General features: G+C 39.7%; 1 protein-coding gene across 7 annotated transcripts in view; it reads right to left on the reverse strand.

Annotated features, from left to right (window-relative positions):
- The window catches only part of RGS7 (regulator of G protein signaling 7), a 266,918-nt gene extending 242,100 nt beyond the window's left edge, over nucleotides 1-24,818 (reverse strand). For 4 of the 7 annotated variants that reach the window (XM_075412521.1, XM_075412529.1, XM_075412535.1 and 1 more), the window contains exons 1-2: nucleotides 24,269-24,469; nucleotides 23,066-23,177 (exon numbers count right to left, since the gene is read on the reverse strand). In XM_075412521.1, coding sequence (XP_075268636.1) covers nucleotides 23,066-23,143 — 78 coding nt within the window. In that variant the 5' untranslated portion in view covers nucleotides 23,144-23,177; nucleotides 24,269-24,469. Of the gene's footprint in view, nucleotides 1-23,065; nucleotides 23,178-24,268; nucleotides 24,470-24,798 lie in introns of those variants that run through there. The other 3 variants (XM_009933299.2, XM_075412522.1, XM_075412543.1) reach the window with 2 other exon arrangements.
- Nucleotides 24,819-25,335: the final 517 nt, after the last annotated feature.

Raw genomic sequence — 25,335 nt, forward strand, 5'->3', positions numbered from 1 at the left:
CATAGGTGCAACTAACATTATGATTCACAATTATGTGGAGACACACACACATAAACTTTTCAATAACTAAAATTAGCCTCTTCATATTAGATTTAGGTTTTAATTTACAGACATGATTTGAAGAAGAATATAGTATCAGTGGGCATACAACACAAGTGGGTCCATATTAGTCTTTTAAATTAATCATCCTAGTACTGCAAAATTGGTAGCTACTTTTCCTTCGCTTTTACATCATAGATATATTCTAAATGGAAATATTATAATTTTAATGTATTTAGCTATTTAAACACAGTAGTTTCTAAAAAATTTTTAGAGTGTATTAAGACAGCAGAATGGTAAATATATCATGTTACCTCCACTTTGCTAGTAGGGATGTAAGGCAGAGACTTAAGAATTCCCCTAGCTTAAACAGAAAGACCGTACTGACTGAGCAGTTATCCCAAAATATTTCACAGTTCAGGCTACAAATACACCTTTCCACTCTACACTATAATGGCTTTTCTTAGAGGACCTTGCCAGAACTAATATCAGTATTAATACACAGATTTTTCTATCTGAATCAAATTGATAAATTTCATTTCGTTCATTGCAGGTTAACGTATTGCATTTGCCTCCAAACAGAATTCCAATACACTGATTGAATAAACAAATGTCATCTGCTGAAGCATCTCAAAGTTGAAACGCTGTGAAGAAAAGCAATTCTAAAACTCCTCATATGAAAAAGAGCTCGGATTTTAAACAAAAGTCAATGTTATCAACCCAAATATTTCAACAAAGAAACTTCATACGAATCTGTTCACACCATTTCTCTTGCTTTTCTGTTTCTACAGTTCTTTCTCTTGCTGCTCACAAATCCGGAAGAATTGGTGGCGAATGCAGCTGGCCGGATTTAGTGTTGGCAACAGTCATTTTGAGCTGGAGACCGGACTAGATGTTCTCCAGAGGGTTTTTTTTTTTTTCCAAACAATATTTTCGTGATACTATGATCATAAGCAGAAGTGCCGAACATCCCCATGAACATCAATAAGAGTAATTCTCAACCTGCTGGAAAAGTGATATCATGGAGCACCAACGTGAACACTGCTGCAAGCCACAGCCCTTTCCTTTATCTAGAAAGGGTAGGTCTTCTATTTCATAAAGATGTACTGAAAATGTCACACTGGCTTTTTCTACACAAACTGTAATTTTGGTATTTTAAACATAAATCTAGGCTCTCTTCTCCAGACAAGAGTACTTTTCCAGTATAATATTTTCTTTATTTCTAGTGTGTCTCCTTTTATTTCTCCTCTTCAAAATACATCTCCAAACAGATTTCAACAACAGAAGGAAACAGGTGGAGAGGACTGTAGAAATTTTTAACATCTTCCACCCCTGTATTAGTGTATTGATGCTAAATGGCACATTTCAACTGATACGGTTGCAATCAACCATCTGTACATCCTATCATCTCACCACATTCCTATCAAGTCACTCTGTGGCCACAGCCACTTTCACATTTTAAGAAGATGATCTGTTTCCCAGTTCTGCATATGCACGCAAGGGGAGCATACACTCCTGATGAAAAGCTATTTCCAAGAGGTTTAGAGTACATTGTTGTTATTATTTACCAGTTGATTTAGAAGAACCCCATTCACATACTGAGAAATTCAGACATAAGGCTTCTTTACTGAACAGAGCATTACCAAATGGCAAGACAGAGGAAGATGAAAATGAAGCACATGGAAGAAGGATAAGGCAAAAACAAAAGTATCATGCTTTGAATGATAAGACGCCCTAAGACTCCACAGGCCTTACAGGCCTTACATTTCACAGGGAGGTGATTAGAAGGCAAAAATTTGGTCACTTCCCAGGAACTTATGAGTAGCTTTTACTACCACAACTATTTCCGCAGCATCACAAAAATTGGAGTTGTAAGTTATGCAAATGAAACCATCTAATTAAAAAGCATTTTCTCCTCCTCCTGACTACTGGTGCAATGCAGACAGGTTTGCTTAAGAACTATTTCCAAGTTTGCAAAATGATACAATCCAGTAATGTGCCCTCTACCTCACATAGATATCAAAAGCTCTCAATTCCCATTAATTTTCACCTGCTTTTGAGGAAATCATGCAGCTTTGCCATGTTGAATAATGGCTGGATGACTGAACAAAGTGTAAATCAGTTTGACAAGTTACCATGAAACAGAAAATCAAACTTTAAAAAAAATGATGTTACGAGAGAATGCTACAAATGGAGTTGCACAACACTGAAAGTACATGAGAAGGTAAATCAAAGGCTGAGGGTAGCTTCCACATGAGCCCTCTAAAATTTGAACGTAAACGTAAAGCACCATAAAGAGCAACTTCTAATTTCAGAAGGGCTTGGGTTTTGACATGCCACAAAATAGACTACGTAGTTGGAGACCACAAACCTAGAAAATTTAGCCAATCTCCAATATCCCCAAAAGAGCACCCAAAAAGAATTCTCAGAATCATTTGCTGCTTTACCAAAAAAAAAAACCAAACAAAAAAACCCAAAAAAAACCAACAAAAAAACCCCACACCCAAACAAACTACCCAGAGATGTTTTCAGAAACAGAGGATAAAAACTGTTTATTGTCCCTCTAAATACAAAGCTCATCTCTTCAAATGCATCACTTTATCTGTCACTAGATTTTAATCTTGTACCTCAGGGACTTCTCTAAAAATCGATGATAAAACTATCATCTGGATAATCTTCCTGCTGTGTGTTTAAATGACTTGAAAAGTACTCTGTGTCCTTGGAATAAATGGACTCAAATACAAGAGAACAAGATGCAAGATAAGAAGAGAAATCAATAGAGTAATGAGCAGGTAAGCAGGCGAGACAATAGATACTTATCAGTGGTAAAGCAGGTAGTTAAATACAAATACAATGCTGCCTAAGATCAGTATACTCACAAATTAGACTGGTATCAACCACCAATTTAATGTCAATGAGTACACCTTCAAGACAAGCAAATGACAAATGCTGCCATATGCAAAGCAGTATTAACCAAAATCACTATCAATAAAATTGGTTTTTTATCCAAGAAACAAAGCACAATTTTATTACAATTCCTTTAAAAAGTCGATTTGAAAATACTGATTCAGAGTAAAATTTATATTGTCTAGTTTAAAAAAGACAGACAATTAATAGCTGGAAAAAATAGGAGGAGATTTTATTACAGGTAGGCGGTTGCATGATGGACACTCCAGGGGAACAACAAACACCTCCCCCTCCAAAAAAAAAAAAAAAGAAAAAAAACAACTAGAAGTCAGGAACAGTTTTGTATTTTCTTAGACCAAAACAAAGAAAAATTCTGCCTCTGGTGCACTTAATTTCACCACCTCCTTGAGTGCTGAAATTATTTCAGAAGGATACTAATGAATCTCCAAATCCACACGCTTATCTGTTGTATCCACCAGCTTAAGGCCTGCCTTCTTTAACCAGAAATCCTTGCCCTGTGTGTTTTGCTCCTAAGCCTAACATTCTGCAGCGTAAGAGGTATAAAACCAGATCATGCTAAAAGTCAACTCAGCAGCACAATAAATTGCATCTGCTAGCTGCCGTATCAGAGACAAATTACACAGAGTTTGCCTTCATTGAACTACAGGAAGGTTCTAAAAACATGTAGCCATGTAGTCCTACTAATGAATGGATCTGTCTTACCATTTTGGCATCATAAATGCTCTGCAACAGCCTAAAGTCTTTCTTCTGCTAAGGCTAAGAGAACCAACATTTAAAAAAAAAAAAAAAAAAAAAAAAAAATAACCCAGCAAAAAACCCACCTTCAGATGACTTCATAGAACACTCTGAATAGTTTAGGTTGGAAGGGACGGGTAAAGATCATCTAACTTACTCTGAATTATACAATGTTATTCATATTTGTCAAACTTCAGATAGTCATGGCTATGCAGTCAGAAAAATGTTTTATTATTTTTTACTAACTGTAGTTCAGGATGCTCCCTATGCATATAGCACCAAAACATTTTCTAGCAGTTTTAAGACTTCATCACTGTATAAGGATTTTGTGCTTTTGAGATGCCATTATTTAAATATAAAGTGTATTTTATTTTGCAACTGGGATACTCTTGAATAGTAGATCTCTTTCAAGTACACACTGGTCTGTGTATTCACAATGATCAGTCACTTACAGAATTACAGGAATGGTTGCTCCAACAAGTACCTACAAGAATATTTCAAGGCTTATGATGACGAAGAATTGAAATGGTGATTGCAAATTGTTATACAGTCATATGAGAAATGATGTAATTTTGAAGCTTAAGAGCTTCCAAAACAGAACAACAGTCAAGATTTTTATGGCAACTGCAAATAAGAATCACAACCAGTTCATACATTCGATCCCTAAAATCTGCGTAACAAAAGCCAGATCTCTTTGGGCAATTTATTTCCCTAAACATGTTCTTCTCCAGCAAGATAATGTCACATAATAAAATAATACAGTAATCTTACCAAATAAAGTTTTTTCATGCTTTTTGACGTGCTCTAGCCTGCACATGGAAATCCATCAACTCACCCACCAGATTAGTGCTTGCAAAAATCACGTCATTTTTGAGGACACCTGCACTGATGAGAACCACATTTCAGCATGTATTTCAAAGCAAAATCAAGGATGTACAGCTTAGTTTTCAGTCACCTACACAGTTCCTCTAAAATAAAAACATAAAAAAGATGTACTAAAGTAATAGAAACCATTTTAAAACTTCATGTAATATTGCAACTCAATTTTAAAAATGGAATTCTAAGTACTTCAAAGGTGAAAAAAAATAAACAACCCTCCTTTGCGGAAGTGTGGTTGAAGTTAGTCATGAAATAATGTATCAAACATTCTCCTTACCTTTGTGTACATTAAAAAAAAGTCTCCTTCATCTCAAAAAGACTCCAAAAAAGACAAAATACAGAAACTTCAAATTTCATTTGAGGAACAGGGAATGGGAATACATCTGGGACATTACCACACCCCTTTTAAGCTGTAAGATCTAACAGCACTATGTAGAAAAAATCAATTTGTCAGGCTGTGAGATAAAAAGCTTTTTTTCTTGTCCTCTTAGTGAAGCATAGACAATCAAAGACTGTGTTCATCTGAACTACAAAGTCTGGTGAGCACTTCAAGATATGAAAATAATATGGATAGATAAAACTGAAAAAAGCCCTTGTAGATTATAATTAAAATAAGCGGAGAGAGTTTTTCTTGTTCAGAATTTCCATTTCTATTGCCTAAAAGTAACAGACAGAAGTCTTTGATTGTAGTAATTAAGAAGACATTTGGCTCCAACAGAGTTTCCATAAATATCACTTGCCATTATTAGCTGAGTTACTGAGTTGTAGCTTTCATAGCAATATTGCTTCATTAATATGGTTGCACTCAAAGAGTTTCGGTCAATGGCACGATGTCCAAGTGGAGACCAGTGACAAGTGGTGTTCCTCAGTGGTCAGTATTGGGGCCGGCACTGTTTAACATCTTTGCTGGCATCATGGACAAGTGGATTGAGTGCACCCTCAACAAGTTTGCCGATGACACCAAGCTGGGTGGTGCGGTCCACACACTGGAGGGGAAGGGATGCCATTCAGAGGGACCTGGACAGCCTTGAGAGGTGGGCCTGTACAAACCCCATGAAGTTCAACAAGGCCAAGTGCAAGGTCCTGCACATGGGTCAGGGCAATCCCATGCATAAATACAGGCTGAGTGGAGAATGGATTGACAGCAGCCCTGAGGAAAAGCAGGACTTGGACGTGCTGGTTGATAAGATCAACACAACCTGGCAATGTGCACTCGCAGCCCAGAAGGCCAACCGTATCCTGGCTGCATCAAAAGCAGCGTGGTCAGCAGGTTGAGGGAGGGGATTCTGCCCCTCTGCTCTGCTCTGGTGAGACCTCACCTGGAATCCTGCATCCAGCTCTGGAGCCCTCAGCACAGGACAGACATGGACTTGTTGGAGTGGGGCCAGAGGAGGCCACAAAAATGACCAGAGGGCTGGAACCCCTCTGCTGTGAAAGAAAGGCTGAGAGAGTTGGGGTTGTTCAGCCTGGAGAAGAGAGGGCTATGGGGAGACCTTAGAGCAGCCTGCAGTACCTGAAAGCGGCTTATAAGAAAGATGGAGAGGGACTTTTTACAAGGGCATGTAGTGATAGGACAAGGTCTAATAGCTTTAGGCTGAAAGAGGGGAGATATAGATTAGATATAAGGAAGAAACTCTTTACAATAAGGGTTGGTGAAGCACTGGCACAGGTTGCCCAGAGAAGCTGTGGCTGCCCCCTCCCTGGCAGTGTTCAAGGCCAGGCTGGATGGGTCTTTGAGCAACCTTGTCTAGTGGAAGGTGTCCCTGATCATGGCAGGGGTGGTGGAACCAGATAGTCTTTAAGGTCACTTCCAACCCAAATCATTCTATGATTCTATGAATATAAAAAAAAAATAAAGCCACGTGTATTTTTGCACTCTCAGAATGGAATTGTAATTTTTAGCCTTTTTTGAAAATAGTCAGCAATGACAGATTGCGCTTGGAAACACAGGAAGAGTTATGTGCAAATAAACTGCCTTTCATGTATATCACAACTTAAGAGCATCAACACTGTCAGCTGAGTTGCTTCAATTATTCTGGCCATCAATAACTGTGATTTTCATGGTCTCTGATTAATACTGTAAATGTCATTAATTCAAGAGGATGTTCAAATTACGTCCAAAATCATTCCGCTTCTGCTTTTTATTTAATAAGGTCTTTTGCCTGTATTCATTTAAGATGATTGCAAAGTTCAAACTGCCGCAAAGTCAGGCATCAGTTATAAGACTTGAGTGGAAGACAGGGATAATAATCACTTGTTTGCTAAAGGTCATGGGTTTGAATGGGGCCACTTAGGTTACACTCACCAACAGTCTTGGTCTGTACAAGTCACTATTTTTGGATAACGGCCATAGACAGAATTTCTTCTTCTGTGGATCTGACCTGATATATTTACCTCCATTTTACTGGTATGTTGTAGTCCACAGATTGTAGACTATGTAAGACTTATAAGACAAATCCTGTGTGTCTCTCCTTACTTTAGAAAACGCAAAAATCAGAAGCTTTAAATAAAGTCTTTCACATCTACAACCAGATTAATTTGTCTTTCACTGTGCAAACAGTTATGAAGTAATTTTTGTTAACATATCAGCAAATTTAACAGCAAGTAATTACCAAAACATTATACCTATAAGTATCCGTAGATATATAGCAGATTTTTTAATGCATCATTGTTTTTGTACAGTGAATAATTCAATGATCCTAATACAAGGGGATGACAAGGACATGCATAAATAAAATATTGTGCACAAAAACATGTGCACCAATAAAATATTACTTATGTTAAAGAAGTTTGAAGGCTGTTGAAGAAAGATAGAGGCCAGTAACAGAAGTCTCCAAAAGTTCGAGCGGCAGATGATAGTAGAGACTTTTGACAGTACTGGCACAGGATGATACCTGGGCTCCAGGGTTAAAAATACAAATCATATATCGTCAAATTCCTGGTAAAGGAATGCAACCCTGGGAGCTGTGTAAGAGATACTTTATATAGTAAAACTCTGATATCAAATGGAACTTGGGGAGCAACAAAGAAAGAGCAAGCAAGACGACTGTGTTAGCAAACACAAAAACACCAAATACAAGCAGATCCAAGAGCAACAAGGAAGAAATACTCAATATCAACATCATACTCTTTCCATCAGGCTGCAGATGTAATCCTTCACCATCCATCTAGAAGGTAACTTAGCACTATTGACTGTAGGACCCTAAGGAGCCTGGAAAAATTGAGCCTAACACCAGAGACGGAAATAGGTACTAAACAGCTTGTTTATATCAGTTTTAACTACACTAATATTTGGAATCATCAATAATTGGATAATTAGGGATATAGGTATGAGTGTCTATCTGTAAGGAGTATTCTAACTGAATGAATAACAACTCTAATTACACTGCTAATACTTTAATTACACTAAGAAAAAAATCTTGGCTCTGCATATAAGGTGCATTTCTTTAGTCCACATAAACTGCATGGGGTGTTTAGTTTGGTTCCTTGCTCAGGGAACTTGGCTAAAATTTCAATGCAGTAAAATTATGCTAATAAAAGGGTTTTATTCATTTTCCACACTGAACTGAAGCAGTGACAATTGAACTAAAGAAGCAAAAATAAACGTATGATGAACCATAAAAAGTTTTTGTGATTGCAGAAGGAAGAGCTTGGTCAGTCTCAAACTGTAATTTGTCTTATGCCTCTCTTGGGCACAGCTAGAAATGGCACAAAACCCAACAGAGCATCAGACTTAAAATCGTGCACTGCCTAGGACCATGAGGCAGCCTCATTAGCAGACAGAAACATTCTAACAAAACAATTTAAAGTGATATTGATTCTAGTATCATATTCCAGAGTTGTCATTTATAATAAAATATAGTCACAGCTTCTGAGAGGTAAAGATATTTTTGACAAATAAATTGATGTAGTGTCATGGATTTTAGAAGTGACATATTAAGGTGCTTCCAATGTTATTTGAGAAGAGTTTATGAAAAGTGGAAAAAAAACATGGACACTAATTCAAAGTGAGGAAAATATTTTATATCATTAGCAAATCCAATCATTCTAGAGCACACAGTTCTGTCAGTCAAAGAGGTAAATGAAGAGAGACTTCTAAAAAGAAATGCTGTACAGTTTTAAGAGGGGACACATGGGAGTTGCTAGTTCAGAAGTAATACTTGTCAGAAATCTGAATTTATTTTAATTTCTTCAACAAAATCAACAAAATATTACATGAAAAAAATGACCTAGCTAAGTAATAAAGGTTATTAAATGCCCAAACCTGTTGATGCATTTCTATGGAGAACAAGTACTTTTAACAGCATAGTCTTTCCTCTACATGATTCTCTCCCTTTGCTATAAAGCAAAACACTTCTATGTATGTATGTATGTAAGAAGTAATAATAAAAGAGAAGAACACACTGATAAAGCAGGGAGCTATTTAAGCTGTGTGGGAAAACCTATTCATAGCTAGAATACCAGCTGCAAACATGAGTACACATGCACACACAGAGTCTGGGAATTCACATCATGCTAATTATTGGCATCTGTGCTATCACATCAGCCTTGGGGGTGGGGAAAACAAAAAAAACAAAAAAACCCACCCCACATGACTCCCAAGCAAAAGAAACAAATAAGCCAGTTGTTCTGAAGGTCTACTCATGTTTCACAGGAATATTGTGCATGAAGCTGTACAGGTTCATTCAAATCGTCTCTATTAATATTAAGCTCATGCTATCCATATGAATGTAGATTGAAAAACTGGACTTTCTGCTTCAGTACAGTGAATGTTAGGATACATTGCTGAGAGGTACAATTACAGTATCTGTTACAAAAATTAATACTTGGGGAAAATCCAGTGTGGATTAATGTCCCTTTAGTTACACTTGCCACAGTACTTACACAGTGTCCCGACTAGTTTTAAATTGCTAGAAAGCAAAACCTCACAAACAAGTCTCCCACACACTGCTTTAGTTACTGATATCCTCTGTTCTTTTAGTGGCATGAAAAAAAAATGCGTTTGGATTCCACAGATCTACATATTATTTCAAAAACACCATTTACAGGCATTACAGAAGTGAGATTTGGCTGCAGTGGTTAGAAAGCACAAAATGCCGTTCTGTCAATAAAGGTCAGCACTTCCATTATTCTTGCTTGCTTCAGCACGTGAGTTTCCCCTAGACAATTTACAGGAAATGGAAGGGAAAATAAGCAAATCATTGGAAAAAAATCTTACAGATGCCATCTGGTCTTCACAGATGGGCCTGTACTGTAGGTCATGTATATCTCCTTTCCCTCTGTCATCACTCACTGAAGAATTTGAAGCAGGTAAAGAAACAGTAGCAGTGACTCTAGAAAGTATACTGTCAGCACACCATGGGGAGATTTAGCCTCTGTGTCTCCACTTAACTCTCCACTGGGTGGACAAGATCTCCAGGCTGACGAAACCTCACTCAAAAGGGATACAAAAATCTGTCCGTTAGAAAGCCAAAGGTTTGATCGGTAATGAATCACAGTGCAATTGCGAAAAACAACTGTAAAAAAGGTGTATCAGAAAAATATGGCAATATTTGTTAGTGCAATACTGCTACACTATACTACACACTGTCCAAAAATATAATTAAACTTTTCCTCAGTGTCTCTTCATAATCCAGCTGAATAATCTCCAAATTATAAATAGGAAACAGAGGCATCAAATTACTACCATTTTGTCAAACAGGACAGCAGAACTATGATTCATATCCATATTCCCACTGCCCAGTTTTCTAAATGCAGTACTTCATTTTAGATACTCTCCTTGTTCTTAAGCAAACTGCGTTCTGGTAATACTACAAGAATTCTTCAGCCATGAGGAAATTACAGTTTTTACAGCACTTCACAAATGCAGAGTTTCTGCAGTTCCAGTCCTCCTACTCAAAGAAGTTGGGAGATATTGTTTACTTTTAAGACAAATGCTGTTTCACGTATTGTTTAAAACAATACCTCTTCCTTATCTGCATCCTAAGCAGTTAAGCACAAAGTGCCTCTATGCCTTTCAGCTTGCTTGATGTGGAGTGATTTATTCAAAGCCACTCAGCAGCACAACCTAGACTTAACCTTCCTTCTCCCCAAGTCTCCCTCTGCATGATCACATTCAGTCTTAAAGGGAGGCAATCAGCTGAGATGTGACAGATTAGAAGAGCAATTCAAATCATCCTAGCGCTAGCAAAAAGCATGGCTACTGTTTCATTTCAGTATAACATGCTCTTTGTTTTGCTTTTCCACTGTGTTCTAATGCAGATTACATCCTCCAGACATCATCCACCTCTTCCTCCAGGAAAAAGGGCGTGCTGCAAAAAACCAAGAAAGAACAGGCCTTTTAGCAGGGCCTGTTGCGACAGGACAAGGGGTCATGGTTTTAAACTAAGGGAGGGTAGATTCCGACGGGATATCAGGAAGAAATTTTTTACAATGAGGTTGGTTAAACACTGGCACAGGTTGCCAAGAGAGGTGAAGGTCGCTTCCAACCTAAACTGTTCTACAATTCTATAGTTCTACAAAAAAGGTGTTATGCTGGCTAATGACTATTATCTCATTAACTCTCACTTGTCAGGAGTTGTTTGCTGAATTAATAGTTAATGTCAATGTCAATAGTAATATGTTAATAGTAATATGTCAATTATTAAAACTTATTTAGTTTGCAGAAGGGCAATTCATTCAAAAGTCATCATTAAATTTACTTGCTTTGAAGCACAAATGGAAAATATAAACAAAACAATGTTTCATCTAATTCAGTCTACAATATAGCCTACTTCAGTGGAAAAAAAAGCTGAAATCACACCTCTAGCACGCTACCAACCAGGACACCGTAAGAACTTCTGTAGCATTTCACCAACACACGAATCATGTGGTACTACTTTTCAAGGAATTAACCTTAATAACTCTAGTGAGAACAGCAGTTACTGCACTTGGGGCCACATAAATAAAGTAAAATTTCACCTCTACTTCTACAAAGCAAATAGGAAAGATCTTAGCTTAAAAAAAAAAAGGCGGGGGGGGCATTACATTTTCTCCTTCAACTGCATCTACTACACACTTCAAATGTACAAGAAAATACCTGTCCCAAGGATAGCTAGCAATGCAATAGCACAGCACACTGAACGTTTCTAGTAACACTCCAAAGTCTATCTGGCTAATACATAAGCATGTAAATAGTCCATCTTGTAAGTACTATTCAAGACAGCTTGCAAAAAGAATAGGACAAAAATATTTAAATGTAACCATCAATACGGCTAAAACTTAAATTGATGCAAATATATTCATGTTAACTGTGGACTAGTGATCTAAATCCATTTATCATGTCTATGTGGATTATATGAAAAGGTCAAAAAGGTGGGACAAGCAAGAAAAGTGAGAATGTGCAGAAACATATTCCCTCTTGCTAAGGCCTGTCAAGATAATAAAGAACAAAACCACCGACATTTGGACCAAATCATGTGAACAACTGAATCTGTAGCAAGCTTCACTTCCATTTTGGTAATCCTCAAATACTGTTCTGAAGGTGATGTAAAGGCCATTCCATGCATTGAGGGAAAAAATGGAAATTGCCTTGTCTCAGCCTCTTCTGACTAGTGTCCCCAAATCAATTTGCCACCTCTTGTTTTATACTTAGATTGTAAATTTCATGCACAGAAATTATCTTTTCAGTTTGCCAACAGAACGCTAAGCCCAGCACCCTCCTGTGTGTACCACGAGCACAGAAAACAAACAGCAGTGTTCAGGGTGGCCAATGAACACACGGTGACAGTAGAGGTTTCCCACCCTGGAAACTGCAGAACGAGCATCAGTGAATTAAAACCACTATCAAAAGACTTGATCAACAATTCGACCAGGTCACCAACACCTAGCATGGAAGATGCTGTTTATGGGACCATTCCTTTCTCCAGAGAGTCCCTCTCAGCACCCCTGTGGGATGTTTTCTCCCTACCCAGAAGCAGGGCACCACCTCATGAATCTCCAGCAACGTTTCCAGAAGCTCCTGCACAAGCCAGGTGCTCTCATTCAACCCTGCTTATCCAGTCCCATTTGCCAGACAGAGCAATGGCTCACGTGAAGACAAACATACTACAAGTGACAGAATGGTGTGAGGCTAAATCGCCCCATAAAATGACCTCCTTAAAGAAACTATTTCATAGGACACAAAGGGTAGAATTCCCATCTGAAGTGGAAGCAAGAAGTATAGTTCTTCAATAAATTAAAAAAAAAAAAATGGCAAGTCTAAGTCTTGCGCTAACACCCTTCCAGGCAACATAAACTGACATCTCAGCATCTGTGTTTGTCTTCATTTGGATAACAGACATCAGTGAGTTGGAAGGAAAGGCAGAACCTTCAGAGGCAATCCACAGTTACACGTTTATACCTGTACAACATGTCTTACTCTCCATAGTTTAGAGTGACAACTCCTAAACGTTGGGATATGGAACTAGAAAGGATTATCAAGTCCAGTGTCCTGGAATAAGCTAGGCCTTAGTTTCTAGAGGAAAAAAAAAAGTGAATCAAAAGAATCCCAGAGAAAACAGCATTGGCTATGGCCTGCCTCACCAACTATGTACCAAAGTTTCTGTTAAAAGGTTAATGGCGTGACAGCTGCACAGATGCATCAACAGAGATAAATACAAACACAACTATAGGAACAGAACACGTCCACACATTTATCTTCTGACTGCACCTCAGAAAGAGATACAAACACTATCTCAATATAAGAACAAGACAGTGTGTTTGGTAAGCAGCTGAACGTGAACTTCAACATCCTAAAGTAATGCTACAGAAGTGGAGCTGATGGTAAAGAGAAAGCAAGATCAGAACTATTTTTTTTCACTATAAATGAATCTAAGTGCTTCACCTTGCAACTGTCTGTAGAACAGAACAGCTGCTCAAATTTTGAAAAGTTTTTCCTATAGCAGAGATACTGTTCTCGTAGTACAGGTTTTTAAGAAATGAGTCCAGATAAAGCACTATATCATTTATTCATGTTTTAAACAAGCCAAAGGTATTTCTCCTCTCTCAGAAACTAAACCAATGCATTAACTTTACTGGGCATTAGTATGGCTTTTCTACTCTGATGGACACTGGTGTTTCCCTCCTGATCACAGGAGCCAGAATCAAAATATTTCATTCAGGTAGTGTGATGATTCCACAGAGTAACAGACATGATTTATGAAAAGGTAGCAAAAACCTTTAGTTCCCAGTGACTTGAATGAGATTTGTCGTTGCTTAGTAACTCTTAAAAAAACTGAGGCATTTGAAAGCCAGTAATACTGTGAGCAGCTGGGTAGAACTCCTGTTGTTTATAGTATTCTAATTGTCTAAAACTGCATTCCTATGACCGTAGTACTTTACCATCTAATGTAGTACTTTGATAAATTAAAGGTACTCTGTACACAAGTAAACAGTTGATCACAGAATTTCACTGAGTCTAATCATACTGCAGACCACCCATTTTACAGATGACACGGCTAAAATAAACTACTCAAGCCACACAGAAATCTTAGTATGGCCCTGTATGATAGGATTATTCATACACTAGGTTTTCCATTTGCTACAAAGAAGCCATCCTGTTTCACAATTTTGAACTTACTCTTCTGATCACACTCTGTGCCTGCAACACTAAACATGCCAACATCAGGGATTTTGTGGTACAGCCACAAAATGTTCTATATTTTCTCCTCCATACAGATGAAAGTGTACAAAAAAGAGAATTCTTATCGTAAAATACCTCCCTCAAGTTTGTGTAATTTTGAGCGTTTATTATTAAGCTTTGTCCTTCTTGTTGATATTGAATCTACATCAAATGCAATTGTATGGGTTCTGTTGATATAAGAGATGCCATGAATCTACATCCGAGGGCAGAACCTACCTCACAGCAGATTAATCCCTCTCACTGTCTGTAGTTCAGAGAAGTGTAGGTGTTAAGAAGCACTAATATCTCTTTCGTTCAAAAGGCATTTGGTAAACTGCTTACTCATCCTGATATAAAAGTAGATCAGAAAAACTGTAGTTTTCCACCAGAATTTAGGGCGCTTTTAAATAGCAACCATTCAAAATACTTCAGTGCAATTCATTTTTGCAACATGGAAGACAAAGTACAATAGTGTTACATCATACACAAGAGATATTGTCAAAAATTTTTATATATTTAAATGCCCTTTAATAAAACTTTTTGTTCACGTTTATTCAGTTTTGATCAATTATGAGTCAATAATCAGATTACAATAAAAGTGGTCCTGGCTGGCATACTATTCCTTCCAAAATAAATTCCATGGGGGCTGTACAGATATTTTCCTTTTTTTAGTGTGGATTGCTATTTAACCAACAATGAAGAACAGCCACAGAAGTGACATGCCAGTAAGAGTCCTGACCCTACAGACTGTGCCATGAGAGCAGACCCAGCCCACTGCCACTGCTTCTCCCATGGCAGCAGGGCTCTGCACTGCTGAGAGGAGATTTGTAACTGCCAATCCGTTCGTTAGATTAGACGACTGAAATACTGTAAGTGCATATGCACGTACATACATGTACATTCACATTATACAACCATCTACATCACCAGGAATAACTGGAACAGAATAAAAAAAAAAATTCCTTTGGTGTTACAGGGAGTAATTTTCACTTTCAGCTAGCTAATCCTTGTACATCTGAACTGCATTGGGAAGAGATCCTCTGTGTTTGCTCTCTTTTCCTCTGCGGCACAATCCTTCCTCCCTAGAACCTCACACTATGTTAGTTAAACAGGATTCAGCACAGATCAAAGGAAGAAGAAAGCAAGCACACAATTCCAGAAGTGATGCAGAAGAGTTAATACAGCTTCCAAATTCCCATTTTACCTGATTGTGGTAAAAACGATACAAGAACGCCAGGAGAATGATGATTTCACTGTGATGAATAAATTGCTGTCTGGATGTTCCTTCGGGTCTGTTCGGCTCTTGATTAAGTTTTTTCAGAATTAAACCAGCACATCTTTAATATGAATACAACATGACAAATTCTTATAGACTTCCCCAAAAGGATTTCTTATTTGAATGACACTGTGGATCTAATACACTTCAAATTTCATTTAATGGCTATCAAAGATGAGTAGAAATAGCACAATTATAAAAATCTTGAAAAATAGGTAACCTCATTGGAAAAATATGGAAAAAAAATAGACTTTACAGTGCTATCTCTCCAGATCCTATTCATCAGCGATAAATTTTTAGCCAGAAGTACATTTGAAGGAAAAGCAGGGAACAACAGTAAGAAAAAGCAAGTGTGATCTCTCTGACTTTTGATGCCCTGATCACCTTCACAGACCAAGCAGCTTCTCTGAAACTAAGCCCATAAAGCTGTCTTCTCAGAGATACACAGAGCATCACAAACAAACTGAGAGAAATCCATAGCAACATCTGACAAAGGAAGCTTTCAAACACCGATATACACACACACGAGCGCAAAACAGGCCCCAAATTTTAGGAGGCTAAATAGTCCAAATGCCAAGCTCCCATCCCTGTCAGTTAAGAAGTCTGCATGTTATCCAGTAAAAGCTTCGCTGACACTTACAGTTGCTTTATGAGATGCTCCTCTACCTGTTCCTACAGTTGCATTTTGTGGCCAGCCTGCCCTCCTGCACTAACCCCAGGCAGGTCTCACTCTCCAGACAAAGCTACAGTTCCCAGCTCTGCTTCTCAGACAGTTCTGCTCCAAGGACTAACGTCCCCTGTGGCTTCCCAGCCAACCTCATTCCCACTATATCTATTTCAGTAACTCTTATAACCAACACATACCGTAATAACTAGCTCAACCTTTTTATCTCCAACTTTTTTTTTTATAGCTGATGGCAATCAAGACCGAAAATCAAAATTCTCAGTTGATTCTTTTGCCAGGGAAAATTGTACATGTACTTTTTCTTCACTGCACCATCATCTCCAAGTTTCACTTGAAGATGTTTTTCTAAAGTGGTCAATCTCATCCTACTACTAATCTCTCCCTCGGTGATTTCTTCCCTTATTCATTTTTGTCAGGTTCATATTACCACTATCAAAACCCAGACTTTTCTTACCTTGATCAAAGCTGACAAAAGGTATCCTCCTACATTTCCAAATTCTTCCCCCTACTACTGCAATCTGTTTCCATTTAAAAAAAAAAAAAAAAAAAGGAATAATGGAAGTCATTCTGGGTAGCATTTTGCAAGCTCAGCCCTAGTGGCTCCCTCCTCTGCAGAAAAGAGTTTTCTCTATTTTACCAAAAAAAGGATTTTTATCTTTTCCACTGCTCTGATATGTCACTGACATGCCTCAGTCTACCCATCTGTAATACAGAGAATAATTATATGCATCTATTTTGTAAAAGCTTTATTTCTTTTAGCTATATAGTTGAAAACCAGATATTATTCCCACTATATTACTATATATCTGCAGTCTTTATCTTTCCCCAACACTCTGTCTGAAAAGTTTTATAGCATGTAAAAAACAATTAAGCATATTCTGCTGGTGACTTTATTCTGTTCTTTCTAGGCTTGGCCTGAGATTTAAATTTGTAAAAGGATTTCATAAGCCCAGTCTCTTCTCTTTTAGCAGTTTTTACAGACTGATTTGAAGAAGCTGGTGTAGTGCTTCCTATACTAAAAATTACAACTATGCTTCAATTATTTTATGATTCCTGAGTTGGGAAAATAGCCACATCTAAACATGTTGTATTTTAGCCACACTTTAACATGGTGTATTTACTTGCAAGTATTTTAATGTGGCCTCATAACAGTTCATATCGATTTTCCTGGGAATCTGTCACGTTATCACATGACAGAGGTTGCTATAAAAATTCTTTCAGTCCACAAAAAACGTTGTAAGTCTGAAATAAAAGAAAACAAAACTCTAAACTCCAAAACAAACAAGTTCTGACTCTGTATTGCACGTCACTATCAATAGCATCATAGTTTCCATAGCTACAAATGTAGACTGCTTGAAAAGGAAAGAAGCAGAGAAACTGAAAACGACAATGCACAATCAAAACAGGCACACACAGTTTTCAGACGGCACATGTGGGATGCAGAAAGGAAGCAACTTGGTGGCACAGAATTCTGGTGGGTTTTTGCATCTGACAGTAATGCCAGTGATCCGAGCACGTTGAGCTCAGAACAGTCAGCAGCAGCAAACCTCTCACTGCCGTATCACTTGATACATTTCTACACCTAGTGGAAGGAAGAGGAGAACAGAAAGGACAGAAAATAACAGCAGGAATCACCAAAGCAAATCCACAGGGCAGGTACCCCTCTCGCAGATCTAGCCACCTGCAGACTCAGATAGACGTAGGTTTAGTCAGGCATTTTCAGTGGTTCTGTATCGTTGTGAAGACGACCAAATGCTTACACTGCTCTTATCACAGATGCCAAAACACACACGCTACCCTTAGTACTAACAATAACCATACCAGGAGAGGATACAGCATCAAAGTGAATCACTGCACAGGGGGTAAATACAAAACGTGAGGGTGAGAGCATGCAGTCTCACCACATGAAAGGCACTTCACAGCATCTAGCAACTATTCTGTCCCTCAGTATTCAGTTCCTGCCCTCTAAATATTACCTATGTAATAGCTTATTTCACTATCAGCCAGCTACTCCAGAACTGTGCAAACATCCTCATTCATTCATACTGGATAGGGAGGTAAATTCTGTTCTTCCTACAGCAAGAATTCCTGAGGTCCACAAATGTGCACCTTTCTCCATCAATTCTATAACGATGAGTGTTGGAATAAAACCAAGAGCAGCATCCAAGACTTGCAACAGTACCACTCTTCTTCTTGGAAGAAGAAACAGCATAATGTAGAGGTATACTGTAATTTAATTTTAAAAAAAGAAAAAACACTAAAAAACCCACTTATCTCTAGTACTGTAGAGAACCCTGGCATTTGCAATGTAGTAACATACTCAGTAGTCTACACTGGGAGCAAGATGCTTCCACAGGTTGTGATGGCATATTCAGAAATGCATAGTATCAGACTAATTATTCCCTTATCAAAGTGAGTGACAGCACTTAGAAAAATCCCACCTACCATCACTTTCTTCCAACAATCTTTTTTTTAAGGAAGCAGTTGATAAAAGCCACTTCAGAACATGAGTATTATCTGCATGCTACTGGAAGTCATCTCTGGTACAAGCAGAGGAGAGGAGAATGGTTATGAGAAGATGGTGGTCACTATTTCCTCAAATGCTGTCACTGCATGGCTGCTGCTCCTTTACAACCACACTTGCACAGTTTCTGTGAAGAATATCAGATCATGGTAAACTAAGAAGTAGCTTGAGATTACAAATTCAGCCCTTGCTATACATGAGTACTGGCATATATGACCTTCAACAATTGTCACAAGAACAGAACAAACACCTCATTATCTTCATTACAGCACTGAAAGGCCCAACTGTTAGTAATTCTAATCAGCTTTGGCAAAAGCTACTTTAACACTCAAGGCAGCGAGGAAGGTAGAGAATCAAAGTCTCAGTCACAAGAATATTACTATTCAGACAAGGCTAATCTTATTGCTACAAAATAAAGCTATCATCTCTTAAAATGAAGCTAGTTCAGTCAGCAATACAATAATCATTAAACTCACAAATTAGAACTCCTAATCCTTGCAGCGTACGTTTGACTAAAAACATAAGAGAGGCACAGACCAGATAGATAAACAAAGGTTTAGCAGGACCAGCTGTAGGTCTAAAGTGGAAGTTCCTCAAAGACAACTTTTATTCTTTTAGTTATTTGTGCCATGTATGAGATTAAAAAAAAAAAAAACACGCAGGTCAGGCTCTGAAACTTAGAAAAGCTGCACAGTATGGGCCTTATATCACACCTGAAGTTCCTTCTTTAAAACCTAGCTTGCAGCAGTAAGTTAGTGTTGCTGAAATCCAAGATTTCCATATGAGCAACTTGGCATGTTAAAATACTACGGATTCTAGTGTCTTAGCTCTGTTAATTGCTGACTGGAATGGAGTCTGTTGAAGAGGAAGTAAAAGCAGGGGTTTTACATTTTTCATGTTTGCCTCAGAAAAATTCAGGACTTTTTCTCAGGTATGTCATTACCAACGATGTGTCACATGTCATTACTTTATAATTAGGCTGATAGCCAAAAAGAATAATGCAGCTGACAGTCTATTAAAATAAAAATATTCCCCAAGGCATAAAAACACTGACACAAGCATCTTAAAAGGCAGTGTAAAAATCATATAAGGAACCATTTATCTGTGCTGCTATCTTTTCCAACACAGAATAAGTAATTCTAAGTTATGTATGCATTGAACATTTAATTATCCTTTTCTGATTTAAAAAAAAAAATTATATCTGAAAGCAAAAGGCAGTGAAACCCTTCTTTGTCTATGAACACAAGCTACTATGAGAAGAGGCTATCTACACTGTGTATTACCCTAGATTATAATTTGATAATCCATCTTTCTTCAGCCGTTCAAATAAATAACTAAATACAAAACAAATACATTTTAAAAAAAAAACAAGAAAAGCAGCTTTTTTTGTCAATAGTTTGCAATTTACTTAACGTGCAATAATGATTCTATAATGATTCAAGCATTAAATACAAAATTTGTAAACATCAGAACTTCATTCTGTATAGAATTTTCTATAAAAAGCTCCTGACAGACTCAGGATTTAGGAAACCCAGGGCTGTAAGTCCCAGTTCAGAACATACTTAGTTCAGACTGTGTCTGAAAGTTAAGACAGACTAGCAGAATTACCAGATCCAGAAATTGGGTTTTATAGCCAAAGTAATGGTCTTCACTCAGCATGGCCAAATTTTAGTTCTTTGTTAACAGATGTAGTAAGAGATGTCCCATCTCTTCCTTGCAGGTACAGATATCACAAAATGTGTGCTGCTCCATTTGTTGGTGTTGTATAAACTACTGGAAGAAAGCATTTCTGCATTTGTGGATTTCAGCAACTTTATTCAAAATATAAGACTTCAAATTCAGTTTTCTTCTGAAGTCAGACTATAGCACATTTCCTTTTTTTTTCTGACAACTATTAACACTTTTCCAGTTGGCCAAGAAAAAAGACAGTCCTTCATGAAGCTGGCAGATCTAGTTCTTTGTTCACTCCGTACAGTGCTTTCATTTCCAACACAATGACAGACAGAGAAGTATTGTGTTTCAAACGTATTACAAGGAATCCTGTGATTTAGTTGTTGCTATTAAAGAATTATATTCAGAGATTATATATTCTGAAGTGAAATGAATTCCACGTAACTATCCTCCTCAAATGTTCTAGACGCAGAATTTATAACACATTTGATTACAGCAATATCACACTGCAGAAAAGGGCAGGTGACTTTTAAAAGTTATCTATTATTTTGTTGCCTATTCCTCGAATACTGCCAAATGAAGGACTACCAGGTTTCTCTCTGCACTCTAATACCAGTGTGCAGAATCTGAGATGATCTTTTGATTCACCATGCTACAAAAATCAGTTGACGTGTACAAAAATAAATATGGCGGGTTATGCTGTAGAAGGTCTGCGTTCTTCAGAAGTTTAATACTCAGCGCACCACTTGTACTTTAGCGACAGCAAGGGAAGGACCACTGCTACACTGGAAGACAAAAACTGGTAGCATCCCTTTACCACTGATTTACAGAGAACTGAAAAGGTGTTTGATAGTCCAATTTGCTAAGCATACACCTAAGGTTTTGTATCCTATCCGCGATCCTCATTTTCAAATTTCCCCTGCTTCACCAGGATTCCCGTCACTTGCCTTGGCAGTTGCATTTCAATCTGGAGGCTGCTCAGGAATAATGATGAATTTTGGCATGAGGTCACTCTAAATATAACGGGTCACAAGCTTGGCCAGTTCCTCAGACAAAGTCACCATGGGAGAAGAGAAAAAGTTTCCCTGTGTCTCCCCTCCATGTACTAAATAAGCTGAGAAAAGACTTATTTCTCAGCGTGGAAGTACATGACAAATGTGGGAAGATTCTGTTTAGAAAGATCAAAATCCTATAAAGAACAATATAAGTTTTGGTATATTTACTTTTAATACATGCAGCATATTTTCACATAAAAATTCATGCATACAATTGCATTTTGAAGCACACTCCTGGTGTTAAAGGCAAAGTAACCCTGTATTTTTCTAGACATGCATTCCTACAGAGATGGATAAGTAAGGTTAAGTTCATAAATTCATTCACTCATGTAAAAAGAGCCTAATTTTTCAAAATAGTAAATACAAGCAACTAACTGAAATCAATAACATATTTGAAAACAGGAAGAGAAAAGAGCATGCATCAGACTTCGGTTTGAGACTATTTTTTAAACTCTGGGAAAAGAACACTTACCACAGTTACTGATGATACCTCAGTTCACCTCAAAAACTACACTATGTCAGAAGCTTTCTACTACAGTTAACTTGCAAAAAGAAAAGTCAATGCCTCTAACAAAGTAAAAACATTGATTTTTCTTCCACCTGACAAAAACAGCCACAAACAAGTTAGAAAGCACTGTGTTCTAGGAATAAACAAGTAGTTGCATAATTATGTATTTAGCCTGTGACAGCAAAGTTATTTTTCTCCATTATTAATATAATTTATTTTGTTATTCTTTTTTGACAAATGCAATTAAAGCTTTATAAAACAAAATAAATGTATAAACACATCTCAAAATCCCCAAGCATTTGCTGTCATTTAAATGAAAGCACAGAGGCTAAATAAGCCCCACTACTGGAGTTCAATGTCTGGAAATTTGTATATTGATGTTATTAGAATAACTACATTACAAATCCTTCCCAGAGAGAATCCCTGGAGTGTATGTGTTTGCTTTTTTAAGTTGTGGAAATTGCAGATAAGTAGTATCTCTAATCAGCCTTTCCCCACATATAAAATAAGTCAATGGTTCTGACTTCCCTGCACTCCGAAAATCTTTGTCCAGAGACAGAAATACAAAATATTGTATTATACAGTTAATATTTATCTTTAAAAATATATGAATTTGTTTTAAAAAATAGATCTTGCAAGTGAACACTTGAACTCAAAACACGTCCCAGTCTCTGGCACATCACCACCATACATCATGCATCATACGTATCAATTCAGAAAGTGAATGAAATACATCAAATATTTCAAATTTAAAACCAACTGTTTCTGAGCATGATGCAAAGTGGATAATTGTGTATATTTCATCATTTAAAATAACAGATACAGTCATTTCTCAAAACAGGAGTCACTAGTAGTGCCTGGGATATAGATCTACTTCACACATGCCATTTATAGTGCATGAGGCAGCACTAATGTCAACAGACGCAAAACATTCCAAATTAGCGGAAAGCGATCGTGTTCTGAAATCAGACTGCTCCATTCAATGCAAAGCACAGCAGCAGCATCTATTCATGAAATTGGAGAGAAACAGCAAAAATAACGGCTTCACTTGCTGGGCAAAAGAGCCCAGGACATCACCATTTCCTGAAGTCCCTTCCTCAGCTTTTGGAAAACACCAAGGCTTACCTTTCTGTACACCAGCATGTTTGGGGATTCATCGGCCACCCCGTTGCTGCTTTGCCCGTAATTATTTCCTTGTGCCATGTCCCACAAATTTGATCCGCTTTCAAACGTTGCGCTGTAAAAGGTAAAATTGGTTTCAGTAAGACATCGCCTCAGGTCTCCTTCCTTCCCCGATGATTAATGGACCTGACTTTCTACCAACATCTTATCAGAATCAGCGTATGCTCTTACTCCAAGAGATATTTACATCGGAGCAAAGATGCTAATTCACCATTTACTGTCATTACTCTCTTTTGCCTGTAAATAATGAATGTAATATGTTAATCTAATTTAGACGTTAATGAATTGTCACTCGGAATAGCTCCCTGACATACCACTAACCACCGCACCATGCGGACGCCTCCTCGCAAAGCACTCCTGCCTCCCCTGCACAGGCTTCACCAAGGGATGCTCCGCACTCCCCACACCAGTTTTGGGAGGACCCACTTGGCCCACGACCGCGCATTCGGCAGTGCCCTCTCCTCACGGCTCGGGCCACGGCAACTTTCCCAACCCTCCAACACACAGAAGGCAAACCGGGCGCTTTAAACTTCTCTTTAATTCACCAGCACGTGTGTGCTCTTACACATACGCCAGGGGAGGGAAGCAGGTGACGGGGGTGAAGGCAGAAACAAGCCAGAAAACCTTTCCGGTAGCTTTCACCTACTTTCATCGTACTTCGCTGCAAAACACCGGCTCCGCCAGCCCCGTCTCCTCCCCGCCCTCCCCCCGGTCACACGGGAGCCGCACTAAGCAAGAGCTCAGATCATGCCGTAGCTCCGGCTTTGCACGCAGGTGTAAGAATGTGCTCCATCTACAGACCACACCGGCGGCTGCGGAGAGCCCGGAGGGCTGAGTCCTACTCCCAGCGCTTCCCCCCAAAGCCCTCCCCTGCCCCCCAGACCTCCACCGCGCCCGGTCCTCAGGGCCGGCCCGCCCCGCCCCGCCCCGCCCTGCCCTGCCCCGCAGTGCCCGGCCCTCGGCGGCAAATGGCCGGGAGAGCCGGCGCGGCGCCCGCGGGTTCAGCACCGCAGACAGCGGCGGCGGCGGCTCCGCCCGCGGGTTCAGCACCGCGGACAGCGGCGGCGGCTCCGCCCGGGGCGGCTGCGGCGGCGGCCCGGCCTCCCCGCGGCGGGCCGGTGGCGGGGGGGCGCGGGGCTCCTTTACCTCCTGGGCCAAGGTCACTGCGCGGTGGCCGCGGCTCCTCGCCTCCTCCCGCTGCGGTCCGTGTCAGCCGGCAGCGGGCGGGGGGACGCGGCGATCGCTCATCACACAGGCGCACTGCGGGCGGAGGCGCTGCCGCCGGTGCCGCCGCCGAGGCTGCGGCTCTCCCCTGCTCTGCCGGAGCGGCGGCGGCAGCTCAGCGCCCTCCCCGCAGCGGAGCGGCCGTCACGTGGGGGGACGAGCACGTCAAAGGTGCTGCTGCCGCCGCCGCCGCCGCTCCGCCACACAGCAGCCCTCCTCCTCCTCCTCCTCCGCCTCCTCCTCCTCCTCCTCCCCGGCTCGCTAGCCGCAAACAACGGCCAAGAAACCGCAGCTGCCCGCGGATCTGGCAGCGGCCCCCGCCAAGGAGATCAGGCAGCGCCGGCGGGCTGCGCAGGGCCAGAGCGTGGGCTAACGGGATGGGGGGGAAGGGGGGAGCTGGTGGTGGAATGCGCCGGTGGGGAAAGCGCGCCGCCGCCTTCCCAACCCCTTACCGACAGCAGCCGGGAATGTGCCTGTTCCTCTCCCTCAGGCTGGACACTGGGTGTATTTTTTCCAGTGAGAACCAGGGAGAGCTTGTGCTGCGTCGGCTCTGCAGACCCTGCTCAGCAGTGGAACGGAGAGAGCAGAGAGTGAGTCTGTTCCAGCCAGACAGCAAGCAGCCCAGAGGACACCTCAGGACACCCTCAGGGCTGTTTTGCTCTGTCCCAGGCAACTGCCTAAAGGCCTAGCATTGGCCATGCTTAAACACAAGATCAGGTCTGTAAGCCTTACTTCCTCATCACGTACGGAAAAGAAGGCTTTGATTTCCCCAACGGGTACAAATGCCCACAACTCAACATCCACAAAAACACAAGATACTGAAGTGGTCAAGCTTTGGGATATTCCAATTGAAAAGTGTCTTTTTTGGAAACAGTAACTCTTACTACAAGGGTGACCTTGCAAAAGAAGTAATCTTCTACTGTGCACTGCACCCTGCGGAGTGTGCACTGGTAAATCATGCAGTTCAGGCTCAGAGGTTTCCATATACA

This window comes from Opisthocomus hoazin, chromosome 2 (genome assembly GCF_030867145.1).
Source record: "Opisthocomus hoazin isolate bOpiHoa1 chromosome 2, bOpiHoa1.hap1, whole genome shotgun sequence".
Lineage (NCBI taxonomy): Eukaryota > Metazoa > Chordata > Aves > Opisthocomiformes > Opisthocomidae > Opisthocomus > Opisthocomus hoazin.